Genomic DNA, 25,356 nt, shown 5'->3' with positions numbered 1-25,356 from the left:
TACTTCAGTGTAAAATATTAAAATATTGAGCACACGAGTTAAAAACATCAAACAGGGGTTCCCATCATGGCACAGTGGAAACGAATCTGACTAGGAACCATGAAGTTGCAGGTTCTATCCCTAGCCTCACTCAGTGGGTTAAGGATCCGGCGTTGCCATGAGCTGTGGTGTAGGTCACAGAAGCAGCTCAGAACTGATGTTGTTATGGCTGTGGCATAGCCCAGCAGCTGTAGCTCTGATTTGACCCCTAACCTGGGAACCTCTATGCCCCGAGTGCGGCCCTAAAAAGCCAAACAAAACAAAACAAAAAAACAACATCAAACAGAGAAGTAGATTTTATTCATAATTAATTAACATACACTAGGTCTGTGAAAGTTACATAAGGTACACCAGGTTTAATCGTATAGTCCTTTCGTATCTCTTAGCCTTTCTCTTTCTTCCATATTTTCTCATAGATAAGTTTTAGCTGGTGTGGAAGTTGGGAGAAGGGGGCAGGAAGGAATAGGGAAAGCCATCCTTTCAACCCATTGGTGACTGTTGCCTGCTTTTCACTCTGTTATCCTGTGATCTCCAGGCCTCTGAGACAACCTCGCTAAGGACGCTGACAGCTGCAATTGCCTCCTTTTTGCTCCCTCATCCGCCACTTCCTTCTTTTCTAGGATCAGGAATATGGAGTCTGGAGGTATACATGCCCTCTGCTCTTCCACTGAGCACCCTCACCCCCTTCTCCTGCCAACTCAAACGCCAACTCGCCTGCCCAATGACCATAATAGTTACCGACCCCCAGCAGAGAGGGCAATAGAGCTCGTTTTTCTATTGTATGCTTTAGGGAATGATCTTAAAACTTGATGAGTTTTCATTACTGAAAAACACTGTAAAATAAAAAGGGAAATTCACTTAAAACTGTAGCACACTGAACATAGAAAGAAAACCAAAACTCTTGAATTTCACAATAAATGTTATCTTACGATCTAAAGACAAAGAAGAAGTGGTAACCACAAAAAAAATATAGTGCTTTTGTGACAATGAATTTACAAAAATATTGTTGTCAATTTCTTTTTATGCTGCTGTTGTTACTCACTGGAATTATTTTCTGCTGACTTCTGGGTTCCTTTGTGTGTTTTTTTAAGTTTTCACGTGTTACAATTTTATGGACTTCTTCAGTAAAGTGGAAAGGGCAAGATGAAAGCCAGACCCAGTTCATGTAGGTGAGAGTAAGGCTGAAATTTACATAAGCAAGAAGATTGTCCTTAAGAGGACGTTGACCGATTGTGTGATAGTGTGGATTGCTTTTTCAGACAAAATATTTTCAAGAAAGCCTTCTGAAAACGCTTGTGACACAGTGGATACAAAAATGGATTGACACAGGAATTGAACCACTGAAGCCAAAATGCGAACTTGTACACAGCTGTTGAAGGAAACGGATTTGTGGGGTAAACTGAACGAATAATTGTCAACAGAGAATAGGGAGCCCAGCAAATGGCAAAAACACCTAAAAGAATGGCCAATGACCTGGCTAATTTCCTGGCTCTGAGTAGTTCAAGATGTTCTTTTTGGTGAAGAGCTAGGGAATCTGAGTGGGAGAGGAAGCCCTTGTTGGAAGCAGTTAGACTACTCATCCGGGTTCTTAAGGAAAACCAGAGTGTACTCTTTCTTCTTGGTCTCTCAGAATGAAGGGATGCTGCTGCTTCCTTCGGGTCAGAAAGAGATGTCCTTGAAAACAGTCCACACCTGAATGAGTGTCCCCAGCTACCAGAAGAGACAGGAGTGAGTCCACAATGGCTTTGGCACCTACTGAGATGACCACGCTTCCATAGGCTCCAGTAAATATACAGGTTGAAATAAGCTACTAACAAGACTGGGGCCAGGAATTCGAAGAATAACGTGATGGCGAGGACATACCATTCCTTTAAGAATCCAGGTTCACAATCTTGCTTCCCCTGCTTCCAAGCCTCTGAAACTAGAATTACTGGCCCATGTACTAAGAAGGCCAACACCCAGACGCCCACCATCAGAGCCACAATCTTCAAGATCCCAGTGTGCTGAGTTCTGTAAGATACCTAAAAGAAATCAAATAAATTATTTTCAATAAAATGAGCTTTTTTTTTTCTTTTCAAGGCCACACCTGTGGCATTTAGAAGTTCCCAGCCTAGGAGCTGAGTCAGAGCTGCAGCTACAGGCCTATGCCACAGCCATGGTGACACAGGATCTGAGCTGCATCTTCAACAATGCTGAATCCTTAACCCGCTGAGCGAGGCCAGGGACCAAACCCCCATCCTCAGAGAGACAACATCAGGTTCTTAACCTACTGAGCCACCATGGGAACTCATAATAAGCATATGTTGATTACACAACAGTTTGGCCCTCAGCAGTTTCAAAGATGTGCAAGGCAGGGACATTAACGGGATCTCGGTAACATGATCTGGGCCAGGGCAGAGGATTCGATTTTACTGAAACCAGTAGGCTTTCTTAGCCATTCAAGATTAAACCTCTGATGCTATAGAAAATGTCAAGGTCAATATCTAAAGTAAGAACTCGGAGTTCTCACTGTGGCCCAAAGGGATCAGTGGTGTCTTGGGAGCCCTGGATCGCAGGTTCAATCCCTGGCCTGGCACAGTGGGTTAAGGATCTGATCCGAGCCGTGACTGCGACTATCTGATCCCTGGCCCAGGAACTCCATATGCCATGGGATGACCAAAAAAGAAAAGAAGTAAATAAAATAAAGTAAGAACTCAATTTTTCCTAGTCCACAGATGCTAATCTGAATTGTTAACTGAAGCGGGGTGCACATTTTCACAGTGTTTTTACCCTGCCAGCTGGTGATGAGCAGCATTTTTTTTTTTTAATGACTTGGAATGGTCGGTGTCAGAATGCATCACATGTTGCAAGGATATGTGTTGTTTGATGAAACTTTTGCTTTGGGAATATAGACATACATAAAGAGACGTGTATACTGAATTACAGTATAAAATGCATTTCTCATTGTAGTCACCGTCAAAAATGTTTGAAAGATACTGCCTTTTCTGAATCCAATATTAGGAAGAATCTACTCTTCGGTTTATGCTCAGACTTCAAGGTGGGGTCAAAAAGAGAAAGAAGAACTCTTACATAAACCCACAAGGTGATGCATGCAAAGAAAAAAGTTTAAACCGGATCTGGGGAGGTACTGCAGTGTTATTGAGCATGACATTTTTACAAACCTTTCCAGCCCGCAGAAGTGGTGCCAAGGCAGTGGTGACCAGCCACTTGTCTAGATGTGGCTGTGCCAAGGGCCACAGTCTTTTTTAGAAATGAAGAATGTTTTAAGTTCCCTTGGTCACAAGGACAGGCTTCTATAAGAGAAAATGAGATTCTATGAAAGAGAATTGCTTTCGGATCACAGGACCCTTGGCCTTTAATAGATCCTGAAATCTTGAAGAATATCTTCTGAAAGAAACCTAAAAGCCAAGCTACCCTTAACAAGGAATAAACATATGATCTAAGACTTTTTTTTTTTTTTTTTTTTTTTTGGTCTTTTTGCCTTTTCTTGACCTGCTCTTGCAGCATATGGAGGTTCCCAGGCTAGGGGTCTAGGTCTAATAGGAGCTGTAGCTGCCGGCCTACGCCAGAGCCACAGCAATGCAGGATCCAAGCTGCATCTGCAACCCACACTACAGCTCACGGCAACTCCAGATCCTTAACCCACTGAGCGAGGCCAGGGACGGAACCCGAACCCTCATGGTTCCTAGTCGGATTCGTTAACCACTGCGCCACAACGGGAACTCCTGATCCAAGATTTTTTTAAGGGGACCTGGAGCAGACAGCCTCTCTGAAACCCTTTTCGATCAGGAAGGTTACTTCCAGCCCAAATGTTCATGTTTGTCTGCTTTTCTCTCTCTAGGGAAAAGAAATTATTTACCCATGAAATTAGAACATACCTCCCTTTTTCCCCATCTCTCAAATAGTCTTTGTGAGTTTTTAAGTCTTGTTCTAAAGTGTTTTCTGATTTTTATTAAAACAGTATAACAATGCCAGCACTCTGTCTTTTATGGACTCTACATGCTAGGAAGGGCTCACCAATTGGCTAGAGATAAGAGGAGGTGGTTTTAAAAAGAGAGTTATTTTTAAAAACCACAGGGAAGTGGGATTTCCTCCTTCTTCTTCTTCTTTTTTTTTTTTTAAATTACTGATCTTTCTGAGGCTAAGCTAAAATGCATGTGCTTGCTGACCACAAGCTCCTCTGAACAATATGGGTTTTTTGCCTTCTTCTTCTCATACCACTAATTAATACATCTCTTGCATTAAATCTAATGATTATGAAGATGGTAACAATATCCAGATGGTCATAAAACTGCATTTAGTTTTTTAATTGCTCTGTTTGGCCTTTTTAATGACATCATGCAATATGGGAGAAAGTGGTCTCTTTTCTATTATGCATAAGGTCAAGCGGGATAGTGGACATCCAAGGGGATTGAGAAGATGATGCCCATTTCTTCATCTCTGGGTAGCATTTTTGACAGGTAGACAGTTTCAAGTGTTGCATAAATCCAGGCCTGTGCCTCCCTGATAATCATCAGTGGCCCAATTCTCACCCACTGCAGAGTTATGTCCATTATTCAGGATGTTACCTTATTCCCTGCTTCCTTCCCCACCCCAGTAAGATATTGAAACATTCCATCAGTTGGTTTCTTTTGTGGGGCAAAGTGGCCCCTGCAACTTGCCAGTGTTAATAATGAGATGGGACCACAGGGCTTCTCTAAGTGCCATCTGCATTGAGCCTTCCATTCCCAAATTATTTCCCAAGCCCAGCCTGCCACCCTGCCCTCTCACATTGTCTCCCAGCAAACCATTGTCCCTGGCCCATCACCTGCTTGGATAATAAAGTTTTATTTGAGCAGGTGCAGTGGAGACCAGAGGACCCCCTATAGTAAAAGTTGACTGACCCCTGCCCTAGAGGGTACAGAACTTCTGACTCTTCCTGGACTGTTGTATGAAAGAAAAATTAACTTCTGTCTTGATTTCATCTCAGCATCTTGGTGTCTCTTGGTTACGGTAGTCCATCCTTGCCTTATCCAGTCCAGCCTCCCAATCCTGTCTGCCTCCACACAGCACAGCCTCTCAAGTCAGGGCTATCCCTGTCTTCTCAGTGCCTCCAGCATCACACTTGGTCCCCTTGTTTGTGGACGACCTGTCTCCACCTTACCTATCATACTCCCCCAAAATAAGGACTCTACTGATTCACTGCTGGATCTCCATCCTTAGCAAAGTTCTATCACACAATGGTTCCTTATAGATTTGGGTCCCTGTGACTCAGGCATGAAGGAAGTTTCTTATCTAAGTTGCGAGGATTTCGGATCACTCTCTCATATTTCTGTGGTCCCATCTTATCCCATGTCTTCTCCAACATCAACAGTATTCTCTCTTTTGTTCTATTGCTGGTAAATTAATTGATTAATTAATTAATTTATTTATTTATTTTTACTTTTTAGATCCATACCCACAGCATTTGGAAGTTCCCAGACTAGGGGTTGAATCGGAGCTACAGCTGCCAGCCTACACCACAGCTCACCGCAATGCCAGATCCTTAATTCACTGAGCAAGACCAGGGATTGAAGCTGTGTCTTCATGGATGCTAGTCAGATTTATTTCCACTGAGCTACACTGGGAATTCCTATTGCTGGTAAATTTAGCTTGCTTAAGAACTGCCACTGTTCTAGTTGACAGTTGGAATAGTTGTGGGGCTATTCCAAATCTTGGGTAAGTTCAGACTTGCTTGGCATGGGTTCTAAACTGGCACTGGTTAGTTTCTGGTTAGTCCCATTGTATGACCAATAGGTTCCCTGTACACTGTCTTTTCCACTGGTCATTCAAAATTAATTTTCTGATTTCATTCAGAAGTCAAGGAGTCTTTCTACTCACCTACAAGTCCCATCCTGAAGGAAACATTCAGGTGTCAAGTTGTCTAAGTAGTTGAATAGATAAAGCTACTGTGAGCCTCATGCATATCCAACCTACTACGAACTTGGTTTACCACTTCTCACAATTTGCCTTGGATTTTGTTTGACTTCTTCTCACTTTAGTGGTACGTAGGGGAGTGACTTAGCTGACTCACACACAGAAAATGTTCACTAAGGGCCAATGAGAACTTAGTGCCAGATAACAAAAGAGTAATCAGGCTCCTTTAAGGTTTGTCAATAAACAAGAGCTTTTGTTTGCTTGGAGACCAAAAATTTACTAGTATAAAATCTTCTAAGGAGGATAAATTAGTATTTTGACTTACAGCATTCGAGACTGACTGGTATCGATCAAAGCTGATGAGTACAATGTTATACACAGATGCTGTACACAAAAGATAGTCAATAATGAGCCAGAATGCACAGATGTTATCTTCTAACTTCCATTTGAACAGTGTGTGAGGGATGTACAAAGGAATGGAGATCACACCTGTAAAGGGAAAAATTGAGGGTAAAAAAAAAAGGATTGCACATATCAATGAATACGAAGAGAGAGAGGTACACAACACAATGATGTGTCTGAAAAGACCAAAAAGGGTTTGATTATAATTTAGAAATTCATGGTGGAATTCCTGTCATAGCTCGGCGGAAACAAATCTGACTAGCATCCATGAGGACACAGGTTCGATCCCTGGCCTCACTCAATGGCTTAAGGATCCGACATTGCCGTGAACTGTGGTATAGGTCACAGACGAGGTTCGGATCTGGCATTGCTGTGGCTGCAGCTCCAATTCGACCCCTAGCCTGGGAACCTCCATATGCTGAGGGTGTGGCCCTAAAAAAAAAAGACAAAAAAAAAAGAAATTCATGGTATTTCATCAACAAACTCAGGACTAATAGCCTATCTAGTCTTTAAATACCATTTTTTTAAAATAGCTGTTGCAAATATCATACATTCAATGGCTCCTTATTACTTTCCAAATTAAGTTCAGGTTCCAACCTGTATTTTCTTCCATACACAACACACATCATCTTTATGTTCATGATTCAACCCAAACAGGGTGGACCCCTCTTTCCCCAAACACATCCCACATTGTCACATCTCTTTGCCTTTGCCAACAGCATTCTTTCCTCCTAGAATAGCTTCCTCTTTCCTACTGAGAAGTCTATTTAATTCCCTCTCATTCTTCACTTAGTTCAAAAAATGACATCCTCCTTATCATCTTTCTTGGAACTTCCTGGGTCGAAGTGACCCCTCTGTCACCTGCCTTCTCCTGGCTTCTCACTCATCTCGCCTTTCATGTAGAAATACATTCTACTTTATATCATTGTCATCTGTTAATGTGTTTCCCCAGAGGATTGGGACCATGTTGGAGGTCAATCTCTGTATTTTTCCCAACATCTAGAGTTGGCCAATGGCTCACTTATTTAACTCAAATAAATTAATAGCAGCTCATAGGTATTGTGCAGTTACCATGTGTCAGACATCGTGTTTTGTGCATTACATGTATCATCTCATTTAACCTTCATAGAAACTTTGTGAGGTAGGTTACATGCTGAGTTAGCACACAAAAAGCCTGAAGTTCAAAAAGGAGACAAAATTAGCCCAAGTAAGTGAAAAATTAGATTTGAAACCAGTGTGATTTCAGAACCCCTGACTTTAACCACTACCCTTCACTGAATGAACAAATACCAGAGTGATTCAGCTTAGAAGAAACTTCTTCATTGTGAAAAAAATCACTAAATGGCTCCCTTTCTCTTAGCTTTGTAGGGGCCTTCAATTGTATTGACATTTCAGACAGGTGATCTACTCACCCAGAAAATAATCTATTAAATGGAAGCTCAGTTGAAATCTTATTTCATAGGGTACATTCATACTTTATGAAGGCACTTAGTAGGAATTCCTATTTTTCATATGAGAACAAAGTTAGCCTTTCATGAAAAACAATAAAGATAAAAGGAAGGGGAGATTGAAGGATACTCTGCATTCTGCCAAAACAAGATGATATGAGGATATAACAGTGTAGTTTCAGAACCTGTGAAAGGGGATGCAGAATTTAGTATTCTGTACCTAGATTTACATTCAAATATAAGAACAAGAAGAACACAGAGAAGAGTTGTGTGGTCTGTTCTTAAAAGTAGTTAAAATTGCCTGCTTGTTTTACATTTTAACTGCATGTGTGTATGTGTGTGTATTTTATATATATATATATATATATATATATATTTTAGGGTGCTAGATATTTCTGACATATTTTCTTTCTTTAATTGATTTACAGTATTGTGTTAGTTTCAGGTGTACAGCATAGTGATTCAGCGTTTTTGAACATTATACTCCATTATAGATCATTAAAAGATAATTGGTATAATTACCTAAACTTCCTTATGATGGCTTCCATCTCAGATGGGTGTGTGTGTGTGTGTGTGTGTGATCAAGTATCTCCAGAACAGAGACATTTATTACATTTTGACCCAGAGTCATGGCTGCAGTGTTCTTGACAGGAGTATTTTCCACATACATACCCATTTCCTCCCCACATGAGAAAGAAGAGTATGATGCCACCAAATCATTTGCATTACAGATGGCTTATCTGTTAAAGGGAAGAGTGTGAGTCAGTCTTTTTCACCTACTTTCTGAATTAGATAAAAGAGAAGGGTGTGTTCAAAACCTCAGGAACTACTTGAAATAGCAGTTAGTTGAAAACAGGCTCAAGTCTTTTCCTTTGGTTTTATTGAAACCCTGCTGACACCTTGCAGTCTTTGGGAAGGTTTAGTATAGATGTCATGCTCAGTTCCTCTGTCTCGTTGAGTGGTTATGTGGCTCCTTACAAAGGGGTTTCAGAAACCATGAAATTCCTGGGTGTTTCTACAAATTCCACTCTGGAATCGTGCTTCTGGGTCAGATGGACTTGATAAGTAAAACTAAGAGCCAGTTCCTCAAAAAGAGCAATAGGCCTTTGGCATGATAAATAGGGAGGTGGGAGGTGTTGAGGGAAAACAATTTTAGAAGAAGATGGTGAAGAAAAAGAGGGAGTGAAGGAGCCAGGGGGAGGAGAGAAGGAACCTTTTGCTACTCCCTCCACCCCTCGCTCACTCTGCTCCACCCTATCTGGCCTCAAATACACTATCCACACACACCCTCCGATCCTTGCAAAGATTTCCTGAGCATGAAATGCTTTTCCCTCAAAGGGCTCTTTCTGTTTACTCAAATGCATCTTCCTCAGTGAGCCCTACCCTGAAGTTTACACTGCAACCTCAGCCTCTAACACACTTCCTCCCTATGTTTTTCTCAGCAGCAATGATCACCCTCTAAAATGCTATGTAATTGTATTTACTTATTTATATTGTTTATTGTCTGTCTCCCTATCCCTGCTCCCAGGAAAAATAAAAGCACCATGAGGGCAAAGATTTTTTGTCTGTATTTTTACTGCTGTGTTCCCTAAAAGGGTGCCTGGTACAAAATAAATCATCGTTGGATGAATGAATGGATGAGGCTGAGAAAGCCCAGTTTCCTGAAAAATTGCCACCAGTCTGGTATTACATATATATAATGATTTTTTTTCCATTATAGCTGGTTTACAGTATTCTGTCAATTTTCCACTGTACAGCATGGTGACCCAGTTACACATACATGCATACGTTCTTTTTTTTTTTTTTCTGTCTTTTTGTCTTTTTAGGGCCATACCTGCAGCATGTGGAGGTTCCCAGGCTAGGGGTCTCATCAGAGCTACAGCTGCCGGCCTATGCCACAGTCACAGCAACACGGTATCCAAGCCACATCTGCGACCTACACCACAGCTCACGGCAACATCAGATCCTTAACCCACTGAGCGAGGCCAGGGATTGAACCTGAAACCTTATGGCTCCTAGTCGGATTCATTTCCACTGCACCATGACGGGAACTCCGTGTACACATTCTTTTTTCTCACATTATCATGCTCCATCATAAGTGACGAGACATAGTTTTCAGTGTGCCTCTCTTTTCTGAAGCCAGTTAAGAAACTGCATCTGGAGTTCCTGTCATGGCGCAGTGGTTAACGAATCCAACTAGGAACCATGAGGTTGAGGGTTCGGTCCCTGCCCTTGCTCAGGGGGTTAACAATCTGGCATTGCCGTGAGCTGTGGTGTAGGTTGCAGACACGGCTCGGATCCCGCGTTGCTGTGGCTCTGGCGTAGGCCGGTGGCTACAGCTCCGATTCTACCCCTAGCCTGGGAACCTCCATATGCCACAGGAGTGGCCCAAGAAATAGCAAAAAGACCAAAAAAAAAAAACAAAAGAAAGAAAAAGAAACTGCATCTTCCATGAGAAAATGACAGTCAGAAAGTGGAGGAGGTGGTTAAAAGCCCCAGTGAATTCTTTGGACCAGCAGAGGAGTGTGTGGATAACAGTGATAACACCGAGGGTGTTATGAACTAAATGTTTGTGTTTCCCCCCACACACAAAAAAAATTCATATGTTGAAGCCCAAACCACCAGGGTGATAAGGCCTATAAGGAAGTAACTTAAATTAGGTCTTAAGGGTAGAGCCCTAATCCACAGGATTAGTGTCCTTATAAAAAGAAACACCAGAGAGCCTGCTTGCTTGCCTTCTCCAGGCCATGCGAGGATTAAGCAAGAAGGCAGCCATCAACAAACCAGGAAGAGCGCCCTCACCAGGAGCCCAAATCAGCCAGCATCTTGATCTGGGATTTCTCAGCCTCCAGAGCTGTGAGAAAGTAAATTGCTGTTAAGTCACCCAGGCTGTGGTTATTTTGTTGGAGGGGATCCCAGCTGACGAACACAGAGGGCAAGAGAAGCGAGCGTAACACAGGGGTCAAGATACAAGGATGAAGATGCTTAATTCTACTCTGCTTTCCTTTATGGCACTTCACAGATAACACATTGTTTTTTACAAACTGAAAGTTTGTGGCAACCCTGCTCAGAGAAAGTCTACGGGCGCCGTTTTGTCCAACAGCATTTCCTTACTTTGTGTCTATGTGTCACGTTTTGCTAATTCTCACAATATTTTTTTTTTGTCTTTTGTCTTTTTTTGTTGTTGTTGTTGCTATTTCTTGGGCCGCTCCTGCGGCATGTGGAGGTTCCCAGGCTAGGGGTCGAATCGGAGCTGTAGCCACTGGCCTACGCCAGAGCCGCAGCAACGTGGGATCCGAGCCGCGTCTGCAACCTACACCACAGCTCACAGCAACGCCGGATCGTTAACCCACTGAGCAAGGGCAGGGACCGAACCCTCAACCTCATGGTTCCTAGTCGGATTCGTTAACCACTGCGCCACGACGGGAACTCCATCACAATATTTTTAACTCTGTTATTGTTATATGTGTTATGGTGATCTGAGATCTTTGATGTTACGATTGTAATTATTTTGGAGCTTCATGAACTGTGCCCATATTAGATGGTGAATTTAATCAATAAATGTTGTGTGTGTTCAGACTGCTCCACCAACCTGCCATTTCCCTTTCTCTCTCCTTTCCTGAGACACAATATTGAAATTAAGCTGGTTAATAACCCTAAAATGGAGTTCCCTAGTGGTCTAGTTAGGATTCAGAGCTCGCTACTGAGGCTCAGGTTCAATCCCTGATCTGGGAACTAAGATCTCATAGCAAGCAGCTGCACACTGTGGCAAAAATAAATTAATTAATTAATTAAATAAATAAAATAAAATGACCTGTAAATATTCAAGCCGAAAGGAAGACTTCAGTTGGTGTGGCAAATTTCACTACTGTCTTATTTTAAGAAATTGCCACAGCCACCTCAACCTTCAGCATTCACCACGTTGATCAGTTAGTGGCCATCACCATCAAGGCAAGACCTTCTATGAGCAAAAACATTATGACTCACTCAGATGATCATTAGCATTTTTTAAGCAATAGAGTATTTTTAAATTAAGGTATGCACATTGTTTTTTTAGACATACTGTTATTGCACACTTAATAGACTACAAATCCAACTTTTATATGCACCGGAAAAACAAAAAATTCTTCTGGGAGTTCCCAATGTGGCTCAGCAAGTTAAGAACCAAACATGGTGTCCATGAGGATAGAGGTTTGATCCCTGGCCTCACTCAGTGGGTTAAGGATCTGATGTTGCCGCAAGCTGTAGCATAGGCTGGCAGCTGCAGGTCTGATTCAACCCTTAGCCTAGGGACTTCCATATGCCATGGGTGTAGCCCTAAGAAAAGGAAAAAAAAAAAATTCTTCTCTTTTTTTGACTGTCACTGCTGTTCTTCCAGTGCCTGGGACTGAACTGAATCCACGACCTCTGAGCTATGCCTGTACTAAAGACAAACTTTGCCATCCTGAAAATGTGGTCCAGACTGTCAGCAGCCATAAACTTTTGCCCATGAAGATCCTTTCTGGAGCATCCACCACACGGTCATAGAGGCCATAAGTGCCCACACAAATGTAGTTATGAAAAAGGTACCCATAGAAGGAAACATTGGGCATGTGATGCCAATTTTATAGACATCAATGTAGATATAAATAGTATTTTTTCAAAATAGTGTACAGATAAGATATATTTATATCAGTGTAGCTGCTACTGGAATTTTTCCTCAGTAAGTCTTTGCTTGTCAATACTAAATTAGGCCTGGAAAAAGGCTCAGGTGCCACAAATTTAAATTCTTTTCAGGAGCCCAGTTCAGAAACCTGTGAGAAGAGGATATTCGCCCAGAAATCCAAGCACATGTGATGCTCTCATCAGCACTTGCATCGCCACATGGTTCCTGGAGCTCTAGGTCTCATGACCCCAAATATTAAGAAACAGCTACTTGGAGTTCCCGCTGTGGCTCAGCAGAAATGAACCCGAATATCATCCATGAGGATGTGAATTCAATGCCTGGCCCCACTCAGTGGGTTAAGGATCTGGCATTGCCACAAACTGTGGTGTAGGTCACAGATGCAGCTCAGTTCTGGCATTGCTGTGTCTGTGGCGTAGGCCAGCAGCTACAGCTCTGATTCAACCCCTAGCCTGGGAACCTCCATATGCTGTGGGTGCAGCCCTAAAAGAAAAGAAAAGAGAAAAGAAAAGAAAGAACGAGCGACACAAAGTCTCTTCCACATTCTGTCCTGGCCCCCACCATTGCCATGAGCTTCTACAGGCCCAGAACTGAAAGGCACACTCCATGTATGGCAAAGGAGGAAGAACAGCAGTGACAGAAAACTCAAATCTTGTTACAAAATGCTCTCAAAGACTGTCCTATTGTGGTGAATATTGCATAAGATAAGTGGACCTCTGGATGGAACTGGCAGGGGCAGAGGAAATGTGGAGGATGAGACTGGCAGATTAAGAGAAACTCTGGCCTGTCCTGGCACTCTCATCATGAGCAAAGTCATATCTTTTCCTATCCATCTGCGGAGGGAGGGGGACCACCAGGATTGCTCAAAGACGAACCACACCTTTGTGGTGTTGTGCTCAGGCTCACAATGGCGGGACTGCCATGATGCTGACATTGGGCCATTCACAGAGGCACTCTGTTCTCATCTAGAACCATCTTTGTTCCAAAGCTTCAGGCCTCAATCTTTCTACCCCATCCCTCCTTACTACCAGGTATTTAGGGCCTCACTCCCTTTCAGGGAGTCAGAATACATAAATCAACTTTAAGTGCTGAGTGTCATCTAAAAGTTGTACAGTTCTGTGAAGAAGGAGGAAAGGGATACCTATGTTTACAATAGAATATTCTCTGTTCATATAAATATAGTCATGTATTTATCCGTGTTTATGTGAACACAGAGAACCCTGTGGAAGGATCTACATCGAATTGTTACTGTTGGCTACCTGGAGGGCAGACTTGAGAGAAATGAGATTGTTGCCTTTTTTAATACTTGTATATTGGTTAGCCACTTTTTTCTGTGACCCTGTCATTTCTATACCAGGATTCCTAAGTCAATCTCTCTAGCTAGAAGTTTCCTCCAAAACTTGTGTCAGTGCAATATCAGGAGCATTGGCTGCTTTCCCAAATGCTCCCTATTTCAGTGAATAGCGCCATATCTTCTTGTCCCCAGAACTCGGTCTTTAATGCAGCTTTCTCTTTCTGCTGCCTGACACCACCTTGCAGCTCTGCCTCCCGAACTTCTTTCCTGGCCTCGCCCTCTCTCAGAGCCACGCCACTCGTCTCTGCCTGGATCACTGCAGGATTCCTTCTGAAACCAAGCTGCCTCCTGTCCAGCTTCTCCTACTTACTACACCTCTTCCAATGCCCCTAAGGTAAAGCTTTGACCCATCCAATCACTCACTTAAATCTCACACTGCCTGATGCATTAACTCCAATTCAGACCTCACTGTATCGATTTCAACTACTCCAGCTGCACCCTCTACTGTTTCCATGCAGCCCCTTTCACACTAGCCAGCCTGGAGCTCATGCTTACAAAAAGTGTGCACCATGATTTCCTACCAGCGTATCTTTGTATTTTCTTGGGACACTCTCTCCTCTCCACCTCTCCCTAGGGGAAATTCTATCCATCTTTTAAAGTTTATTTCAGAGGTCCCTACCCATTAATCATATGTTTTCTCCCTGAGTGCTCATAGCCCTCGGTAAGTCTTCCTTTGTGCGTTCTCACATCACTGTTCTGTTATAGTCATTTCTGAACTTCTATTATCTACTCTACCATATTGAAATCTTAATGGAAAAAAAAAGAGATTAATCTGGTCTTTTTGGTATCTCCTCATTATCTAATCATACTTGGTACCTAACAGTACTTACACATGGTAGGTACTGTACTAGTATTTGTGACCTTGACACTTACCTACAGAGAAATCAAGAGAGTGAGGGGACTAACACTTGGTGAGCAGCCACTGTGTTCCAGGCAATAAACTAAGCATGAGTTTTGTTTCATTTTAAGATGAATGCAAGAGTTTATGTAGTTATAGACAATGGCGAATCAAATTATACTAGAAACTCCTAAATAACAATATCATCAGTTGACATTTATGCATATTTACTTATTATAATAAGCATTGCTGAGAAATGATCATCAGGCAGTAAAAAATTATAAAGGGCATGTTTTCAAAGAAAGACTGATTTCTACGATCTCTTACGATTATATAACACTATGACATCATGTCATATGCAAGGTAGTTTAGTGTCAGGTATATTTTACAACATTCTATACCATATCATAAAGTAATATTATTAGCTATACTATTTAGTTGACCTGAATATCCTATTTTATGATTTTTATGATCACCAATGTATACATTATTTCCTATTACTCTATCACTGTGATATTAAAGAAATTATGCTTACTTAAAAAGGAATACTTGTAAACTTAAACATACAAGGAAAATAGCTCTAGAAACAAATAACTCTTAGACTAAAACACTACTAGACTGGAGTTGCCACTGTGGCTCAGAGGAAACAAATCTGACTAGCATCCCTGAGGACCCAGGTTCGATCCTTGGCCTCACTCAGTGGCTTAAGGATCCGGCATTGCTGCAAGCTCTGATATCTCAGACACAGCTCAGATCCTGTGTTGCTGTGGCTGTCGTGTAGGCCAGCGGCTACAGCTCCAATTCAACCCCTAGCCTGGGAACCTCCATATGCTGCGGGCATGGCCCTAAAAAGACCAACTATATATATATATATATATAGATAGATAGATAGATAGATAAATGTATCTTTATTCCATATAAAGGAAATAAGCTGTTTTCAGATAAAATTATCCTACAAATCTGATTTATATACATATATATATAAAATAGTCCTATATAGTGCCATATAGCCTCCGTGAACTTCAATCCTTAAACTTTTTGTTTTTCATAATCTCCAATTTCATATTGCCCCTTAAAATAACAAAAGCATATTTTAAGGTTTTAGAAATAAATTATAATTGAAAATATGATCTTAAATAAAGAAATGTAACTTACCAACAAAGAAGTCAGAAATAGCCAAGTTAAGGAGAAAATAATTACTTCGATGTCTAAGGTTTTTGTCCACCACAAAAGCTAAAATGACCACAGCATTTCCTAGCATTATAACAAGAGCTAGCAAGCTCATTAAAAATGCTAAAGCAATGCGAGTGTTTAATGGCAAAGTATTTGTATTTGTATCATTAATAGCTGACATTACATCAGATAATGTAGCTCAATACTAAGCCAGCAAGACAACTCTGACCGTGTGTTCCCCACTCGAATACTAAAATATATAGTCTCCTACTCAGAACAACATTTTTTATAGTCTAATGCTGATCTCATAGTACTTCCTGATTCTTGATAAAGCAAACCTGTGGTAACAGTTTCCCTTTAACTGACTCTGAAAAAGTATTTCCGAAAGAGTGAAATGTTTTATCTTAAACATTTTAATGTAATTCATCCATCTCCCATTAAAAGAGCAATATTATATAATGTATATGAAACATAATTGATACACTATATAGGTAAGGAACTGGGCTCAAATAATATGCTATAGATCCAGTTAAATATTCCCTTCTGACCAAAATGGGAAATCAGGGGCTAAATTCACCATCCCATCTGAAACAACCAAATAACTGGACAAGATATATGACACCATGGTTTTCGAGGCATTGGACATCAGGCAATGAAGGACAGTGATCCCTGAGAGAAGGGGAGAAAATGAGGTGAGCCCTGCAGTTGCCCCAGTTTACTGTCTTGAGAGAGATCCAGGGCACAGAGCAGAGAGAGGCCTCCAGGGGTGAGGCCCGCAGATTCCCTGAGATGGGGAAGTTGAGCTGAGATTCAGGGAGTATAGGACAGAATTCCGTGCTGCAGAGCTGCAAAGGGGTCTCCTCAAGTATTCACCAAGATACTGACCAGCACAGTATGTGGGGAAATGTTCTCAGACAGGAAGAAGAACCACTTGAAAAGATTAGAAGGAGCAGTACCCAGCGGTCACATGGGGCCAGATACAGAATTTGTTCCCACCAGCCAGGCTGACAAAACTTATAATTCATGGGGCATTCAGGTAATGTATTCAGAAAGGTCTTACCTCAGTAGTCAGAAATAAGTTAGCCCTATACTGAATACTGCTTAAATCCTACCTCACAAATCTTAAAAGGGAGATCTGAAAGGGTCAGACTGGTTCCAAATAACTTAACAGGCTCTCGGAACACAGTTGAAGAATATTTGTAGAACTTAAAAATATCCAGTCCCCAGCAAGGTAAAATTTATAATGTCTGGAATCCAATGAAAAATTATCAGCCATGCCAAGAAGCAGCCAAATATGACCCATAATGCAGAGAAAAATCAATTTAAACTACCCATAACTGACATAGATATTAGAATTAATGTATAAGGACATTAAAGCAGTCATTATAGCTGTGTTTTTAAAGCAGATCTGTAAAGACGTAAAAGATATTCTTTAAAGACCAAAATCAAACTTCTAGAAATGAAAACTAAAACGTCTGAACTAAAAATATATTAGAAAGGATTAATAACAAATCAGAAATTGTGAAAGAGAAGATTAGTGAACTTGAACATATAACAATATAAACTACCCAAAATGAAACACAGAGATAAAAGAAAATATTTTTTAAAAATTTAACAGAGCTTCACTAAGCTGTAGGACAACTTCAAGTGACCTAATACATGCCTACAGAAGTCCCTGCAGGAAAGGAGAACAGAGGGAATGGGAGGAAAATGTTGCAGAAATAATGGCCAGAAACTTTCAAAATTTGATGAAAACTATAAACCAAGAAATTCATTGAACTCCAAACCCAAAACACATGAAGAAAACTACACAAAGCACATCAAATCAAACTGCTCAAAACCAGTGTTTAAAAAAAAAAAAAACCTTGGGGCAAGGATTTAAAAGATCTGAATATTCTTAATTATCTCACAATTCTGTCACTGACACAGTTCTCTACTTCTCCCACAATTCTCCTTCTCTCCCACTTTCTCTTATCTCCTATAATACATCATTTCTCCCATAATACCCTGTTTCTCCCATAACTCCTTGTTGTGTGCACAATTCCATGTTTCTTTTCTCATGGGAAGTTCCCCTTTCCCATGAGTCCTTGTCTTTCCTACAATTCCTTTTCCCTCCCACAACACCCTATTTCTCTCAAAATTTCTTCTTTCCCACAATTTTCCCATTCCCACCCACAAGTATGTGTTCTTCCTTGGCTCTCACAAATCTCTCTTCAGCAATTGTGTTTTCCGCCACATTCCTTCTTTCCTATAACTCTGTTTCTCCCACATCCTCTATCCTCTTCCCAATACCTTTTGTCTCACAACTATCTTGTGCATTTCTCCATTCTCCCCCATGATCCCTCTCTTCACCTATGCTCTGGCTCTCCAATATAATCTTTCCTCCCACAATTCCTCATCTGTCCCACAATTCCTTTTTAACTCCCATAATCCATCTTTCCCACAAGTCCCCATATCTCCCTCAATACTCCACTCTGCCCCACAATTCCCTTCTCTCACAATTCCCCATCTTTCCCACGCCCCCCTCCATAATTATCTTTTTCTCTCACAACCCCTTGTCTTTCCCACATTTCCTCACTTCTCCCACAATTTTCCATACCCTCCCACAATTTTGCACTTCTCCCATAATTCTGCACTTCTCCCACAATTCTGTCTTTCCCACAGTTGCCTCTCTGTCCATTAATTCACCATTCTCTCCCACAATTCCCCTTCTATCCCACAATTCTGTCTCTCCCAAATCTCTTGTCTTTCCCATAATGCTCTTTTCTCCCACAATTCCTCCCCAAAATAAATAAAATAAATAAAAAAGATATGGATGACAACAAATTTCTCATGAGAAACAATATAAGCAAGAATATACTAGTCCAGCATTGTCCAAGTGCTGAAAGGAAAAAAACCACCAACCTATAATTCTGTACCTAATAAAAATATATTTCAAAAACAGAGAGAGGTTTTGCCATAACATTGCAAATCAACTATGATAGAAAAAATAAAAATCTGAAAAAAAAAAAAAAAAAAGGCAGTTGTTCCTGTTGTAGTGCAATGGGACCAAAGGTGTTTCTGCAGCAAGGACACGGGTTTGATCCCCAGCCCTACAGCTGGTAAGGAGTCAGTGTTGCTGCAGCTATGGTGTAGGTTCAGATTCGATCCCTGGCCTGGGAACTCCATGTGCCATGAGGCAGTCAATAAATAAATAAGTAAATTGCCAAGTATATAAAAACTGATATGATGATCCAAGAGGGACAATTGGGATACTTGGATCACTGAGAGAGGAAAATAATTTAGTATAACTTGGTGGGCCCATATTCCTGAGAATGAAAAGCCAGAAATTTTATGCAGAGTATATTGGGTATGCTCTATGGCATACCCAATCCAAAGTCTGCCTAGCTACTCATAGGACCTTATTCCAACGGGGTCAACATGATTGGGTCCCAGGTTCATTTCTTAATTGTAAGAAGGTAAGGGAGTTCCTGTTGTCGCATAGTGGGTTAAGAACCCGACTAGTGGAGTTCTCATTGTGGCTCAGTGGTTAACTAACCCAACTAGTATCCTTGAGGATGTGAGTTTAATCCCTGGCCTCACTCAGTGGGTCAGGGATCTGGCATTGCCATGAGCTGTGATGTAGGTTTGCAGACACAGCTTGGATCCCACGTTGCTGTGGCTGCGGCATAGGCTGGCAATTGTAGCTTTGATTTGATCCCTAGCCTGAAAACCTCCATATGCCGCGAGTGTGGCCCTAAAAAGCCAAAAACTAAAAATAAGAAAGAATCTGACTAGTACCAATGAGGACGTGGGTTCCATCCCTGGCTTTGCTCAGTGCGTTAAGGATTCAGCATTGATGCAAGCTGCAGTGTAGGTCACAGATGAGGCTTGGATCTGGCATTGCTGTGGCTGTGGCACAGGCCAGCTGCTGCAGCTCTGATTCAACCCCTAGCCTGGGAACTTACATGTGCTGCATACCATAGGCTGTAGGGCCCTAAAAAGAAAAAGGAAAAAAAAAAAAGTAGTACTCAATAGCAGGTCTGGAGGATCAAACAACTTTTGGCTGCTTGGGGAAAAAAAAAAGAGAGAGAGAGAGAACCTTAGTTTCAGAGCTGGGCTAGGAATAATTGAGGAAAAGGAATTCATTTTGCTGAGGAAAGATATTCTGAAAGAAGAAGAAAAGATTTCTGGAACAAATGGGGAACCACAAAGGCATTTTTCCTCCAAGAGGAAAGATAAGGATGACAACTGGATGGTAACACAACACTAGGAAAATGGGCTTTGCAAGCAGAACTATCATCAAGATAAACCCAGACTCAATGATAGCAGTGAACTTGCACATCAGCACAATTGGGTCCTTTGGTATCTTATGTCAAATGGAGTCTGAGCTATCCGCGCCAGAAATTCTCAGGGCGTGGGAGACGTATGGGCTACGCCATCTGTGGAAATTTGTAATTGGAGAGCACAACCTCTTGAGGGGCTCCTTAACAGATTTAGTGACCAAGCTTTAGTGCTAACCATTCCCTTCCTGTAACATTACTCACAGTATTATATAAACTTTAAATAGGACTAGAGCTTTCCCCATGGAGAAGTGATAAACCCAGTTATGAGTCACATCTCACTGAGAACCACTATCTCTCAAACCATGTAAAGGAATTTGATTGTGTTTTCAAGAGGTTTGGAGTCCTGAAATAACAGAGATATGATCTCTAGCCTAAACTCCCTTGAAAAAAGATATGTAATTATGTCTGATTTATATTGTACTATATATCCATGATACTACTATATGGTATAATACAGAAATCATAGGTAAATTTAATGCTGTAGAAGCTAATATAGTTTGTGACATTACTGAAGTGATCGATCAAATGTATTGGGAGATTAGGCATTCCTGCTGTGGCAAAGCAGGCTAAGGATCCAGCATTATCTCTGTGGTGGGGCCGGTCCAATCCTCATCCTGGCACTGTGGGTTAAGGATCGGCATTGCCACGGGTGTGGCATAGGGTACAGCTGTGGCATTCAATCCCTTGCCCAGGAACTTTCATATGCCACAGGTGTGGCCAAAAAAGAAACCCCACCCCCTATTGTGAGATTAAATTAAAACCTCCTCTTGATATTAACCCTATGGAGAAGTAGCCTTAAAAATGTTTAGACTTGATGACTGATAATTAGTAAAATCTTTCTCACCAAATAGATGTATATACACTAAAGTACAGATAACTATAAGTCAGGGAGACAAAAGTATTATAAAGTTAGTCCAAAATTTGAGAAAGTATGTGCTATTCTGTTCTAATATTATTGGATTCTTCATATCTCCATTTAAATCCATACCACCACCTTGTTAATTACTACAGATGTTTGCAATTTGGTGAATTTTGATTGTGATTATATGATGCTTTAAGGCAAGTAATTGCTGTTAAACCAAGAGTTATCCTTAAATCTAAAAAGGCCTTGCTCAGAGGTCAGGGAGCAGCACTGTGCTGCAAGGGATGATTCCAGAACACCTGGAATTGATCAGAGCAAGACAGGAAATGTGCTGATTAATAGTGTTGCTTTGTAACCATGGGTCTGAGGAGTTTCTGGCCAATCTGTTCTAGCTTTCGGCATTGTTTATTTATAACAATGAGGCTGATGATTTGCACCCAGTCTCCGTGAGATCTCAGAGAGCTGTGCTGCTGGGACTCCAAAAACTATACCTGTATGACCAGCAAGGTATAAGAAACCCTGGCTGAGAATCCAATTCTGGCTTCCTGGTTTCAAGGAGTTCCCTGCAGCTGGTCCCACCCTAGAGAGGAATCACGTATCTGTGGCCCTTTCAGAGGGAAGACATCTGGAGCTCAGGCCTGATTTCTCCAGATCCTTCGGGTGTATGTAAAGTAGCCTCAGGCTGTTATATGTGCATCTTTCCTCTCTGCTGGTGCTATTTGGGGTTCCTTTCCTGCAGTAAACCACAGATTTGCAAGCATTATCATTTTGGTTTCTGTGAGTTTTCCTTAGTGATCAAACCCTGTCTGTCACCATCAGCAAAGTTAGATTCCAGATAGATACTGCAGGAAATTACAGCTATAATTTCTCTCATCTCCTCCTCACTTCCCCACCTCCATCACACACACACACACACACACACACACACACACACACACACACACTTCTAGGATCAGAGCTCATGTGTCATACACACACACACACACACACACTTCTAGGATCAGAGCTCATGTGTCTCATCCAGAAGAAAGCAGACAGCCTGACGACATACAGTGGAAACTTGAGTCTGTCAAAAATTGCAAGATACAGGAAGATACTAGGACTTGTTGCAATGTTTTGAAATGCTAACAGACTTTAAAATATCCCCTGTTCAGAAAACCTGATTCTTCAATCTTTGTTTAAAGTAGCTGAGGGTTGGAGGTGAGGTTTTCATATCTATGTGTGGATTTGTACGTAGCAGTGTCGTTAGCTGCTTACTGTCCTCATTATTTGGGTTTCTCAGGCCTTCCCTCTCCACTCCCTAAAGAGTATCACTACCTAGGCTCTCTCCCATGGCTCAGTGGGTTGAGAATCTGGCGTAGATATTGCAGCAGCTTAGGTTGCTGCTGTGGCTCGGGTTCAGTCCCTGGCCTGGGAACTACAACATGCTGCAAGTGCAGCCAAAAAAAAAAAAAAAAAAAAAAAAAAAAAATGAGCATCAATATCTAAAGTTATAATGCTTTGGGAGTTCTTATCATGGCTCAGGAGAAACGAATCTGACTAGTATCCATGAGGACACAAGTTCAATCCCTGGCCTCGCCTGGGGGTTAAGGATCCAGCATTAGCTTGAGCTGTGGTGTAGGTTGTAGATGCGGCTCAGATCTGGCATTGCTGTGGCTGTGGTGTAGGCCGGCAGCTACAGTTCTGATTCAACCCCCAGCCTGAGAACCTCCATATGCCATGGGTGCAGCCCTAAAAAAAAAAAAAGAAAAGAAAAGAAAGAAACGTAAAATAAATAAATAAATAAAATAAAGCTATAATGCTTTGATCTCCAAACCAGGGGTAGGCTTGAGTCTGAAAGAAGCTTTCTCTCAGAACCAAGAGGCTCTGCTGAGCATTTGTTTTTAGATTTTCATTTGCTTCTGGATCTTTGCTGCTGCTCTAAGCAGATGATTTTTTACTGTCCACCTGCCATTTCCTATTTAATGAATAGATTAGAAATGGGGTTTCCTCTTTGGTAAGGATAAGTTTCAACTCCTCTGTCTTACTGTTCTCCTTTCCTCTGAGTAACACAGAATCAGGCAGGTTTGCCTAGCTGGGATTGATCTGATAGTAGTGAGATGCCTTGTCCTGATGATCCTTACTGGGTTTCCACTGAAGAATCATAATTAAGATAATTGACAGAATTGTTGGCTTAGAAAGAGTTGGGATACAATATTTTTTTAAAAAAGAAGAAAGACATGTGTTTTCCATTTGAACATGCTAAACAGTGATTTTAAGTTTCTGGTGAACTTTAGAAACTTAAAAGCACTGTTTAGCATGTTCAAGATGCTAAAGGCAAGGTGGGGAAGAGAAAGCTCTTCTCTGTATGGGTATTTCAAACTCTGTTAGATAGTAGCCTTTGGAAAATCCCGTTTGGTCTTGCTTTCTCACCTATCTGCCTCTTCAGGGTTATCTTGTGGCACAAGTGATAGCATTAAAAGCCAGATCCTTAACCCACTGAGCGAGGCCAGGGATCGAATCCGAATCCTCATGGATGCTAGTCGGGTTCATTAACCACTGAGCCATGATGGGAACTCCTCCAAAAGCTTTACCCTTTTAATTCTTCCTGCTTCCTGCTTCCTGCTGCCAGCGCTGAGCTGTCTTCTATGCCCTTCTGACATGTCTACTCTTTGGTCTCTGTGTTCTTTGTTACTTGGGTGCAATAGCAACGTCTCTGTGCATTCCATCTTTCTTTCAAGTTGTATAGAGTTCTTTACTTTTTTCTCTGTGGGCATAGGGGGTGGGGGAGTCAGCACAATTATATTTTAATGTATAAAATGTGACCTGGATATAAAATGAAAATAAATATTAAATGGAAAAAAAAAAGAAGATACTAGGACTTAATCTTTTCTGTGGGGGAATCCCAGGAAATAGAGGGGCAAGGGCTTTGGAAAGAAATGTGGGTGATCAAAGAAGGAAGATATTGAGGATGAGCCAGAAGCAAAATGAGAAGTCTGAGAGAGCATTCCCTTGGGGCACTGCTGAAGGCTTATGTGCTCGCTCCTTGTGAGCCCAAGAAGGCAGAGTCACAAGACCAATGGCATAATACCCAATCCACTCTCCATCCACAGCACTAGCCAGATTCTACTGAAGGTTTACAAGGAAGAGCTATGTAAACCTGCATCAGGGATCAGTGTGTATGCAGAAACAACAAAAAAGAAGAGCCCAGAGCAAAGAAGGAGCCGCAGACAAGTTGACAGGTGTCTTGGTGTGTGTTATCCTAGAAGCAGATCCTCAGACAAGGATCTATACAAGCATTTTTTTTGAAAGATGACTCCAAGAGTATTGGGAGAAGAGTGGGGAAAGGATGAAAGCAAGGAAGGGTGCACTGAGGTTACACTTTGGCTAATGAAATCTTAATCCCACTGGGACACTCTAGAAGCCAGGGCAGAACGTGCGTCTCAGAGTTATTCCCTTGTAGTTGTAAGGGAGCCATAAGTCACTGGCTAAAGATTGCTAGGGTTTGTGGGTGGTATTAATTCTTCAGTATTTCCAGCCTAAGGTGCATATGCAGAGCAGTATCAGGCCACCAAAGAAAGCCTTCAGCAACGAAATGCAGACGCTGGCAGGTGGGAGCTAAACAGGTATGAGCTATGTCAATGAGGACAAAGGAGATAACAGGCTGGGTGCCAACAACATTAGTTGTAATCCCCAGGGCTTTTCTACAGCAAAGAGTATTAAAAACCATCTTCCCAATGTCTACCTTTCTTAAATGGCAGCTAAGGACTCAATTTGTAGATTAGAAGGGCTGGGGTCCTCCTCACTGGTTACATTGGGGCCTCCCATGTAGGGTTTTTGAATTTGGGTGCTATGTCCAGCTGTATACTGAATAATTCAGATTCATATCCTGGAACTGAGCCACTCAGGAAGCACATGAATACCCTTCTGTATCAGATGTGATAGAAAAGGAAGGGAATTGGTACCTAAGTTACAAAGAGACTTGGTATTTATTTATTTATTTAAATGATTTTTTTTTTTTCCATTATAGCTGGTTTACAGTGTTCTGTCAATTTTCTACTGTACAGCAAAGTGACCCAGTCACACATACATATATACATCCTTTTTCTCACATTATCCTCCATCATGTTCCATCATAGGTGACTAGATATAGTTGCCAGTGCTATACAGCAGGATCTCATTGCTTATCCGTTCCAAAGGCAATAATTTGCATCTATTAACCCCAGATTCCCAGTCCATTCCACTCCCTCCCCTTCCCCTTCCCCCTTGGCAACCACAAGTCTGTCCTCAAGTCCATGAGACTTGATATTTAAATAAATTCAGATAGAATACCAAGAATAAAATTCTGAGCTTTGCATCTAACCAACTCCATCTTCAC

At 41.5% G+C, this 25,356-nt stretch overlaps 1 protein-coding gene and 1 long non-coding RNA gene across 2 annotated transcripts in view; one reads left to right on the top strand and one right to left on the bottom strand.

The window, feature by feature from the left end:
- LOC146402771 (uncharacterized) overlaps positions 1-12,962 on the top strand; it is a 32,481-nt gene extending 19,519 nt beyond the window's left edge. Inside the window, exon 4 of the long non-coding RNA XR_014807812.1 lies at positions 12,163-12,962. This is a non-coding gene — a long non-coding RNA (uncharacterized LOC146402771). The remainder of the gene's footprint in view (positions 1-12,162) is intronic.
- HRH4 (histamine receptor H4) lies at positions 1,196-16,056 on the bottom strand. The gene is given in 3 exon segments (NM_214122.1): positions 1,196-2,060; positions 6,260-6,423; positions 15,795-16,056. Coding segments are annotated over 3 exon segments (1,173 nt in total). The 5' UTR covers positions 15,994-16,056; the 3' UTR covers positions 1,196-1,250.
- Between the last annotated feature and the right edge of the window lie 9,300 nt (positions 16,057-25,356).

Source organism: Sus scrofa, chromosome 6, assembly GCF_054392235.1.
Source record: "Sus scrofa isolate SSC_HxYL_T2T_F1_AM1 chromosome 6, Sscrofa_HxYL_maternal_Yorkshire_Landrace_v2.0, whole genome shotgun sequence".
Classification (NCBI taxonomy): domain Eukaryota; kingdom Metazoa; phylum Chordata; class Mammalia; order Artiodactyla; family Suidae; genus Sus; species Sus scrofa.
This window is presented reverse-complemented; position numbering and strand designations above follow the sequence as displayed.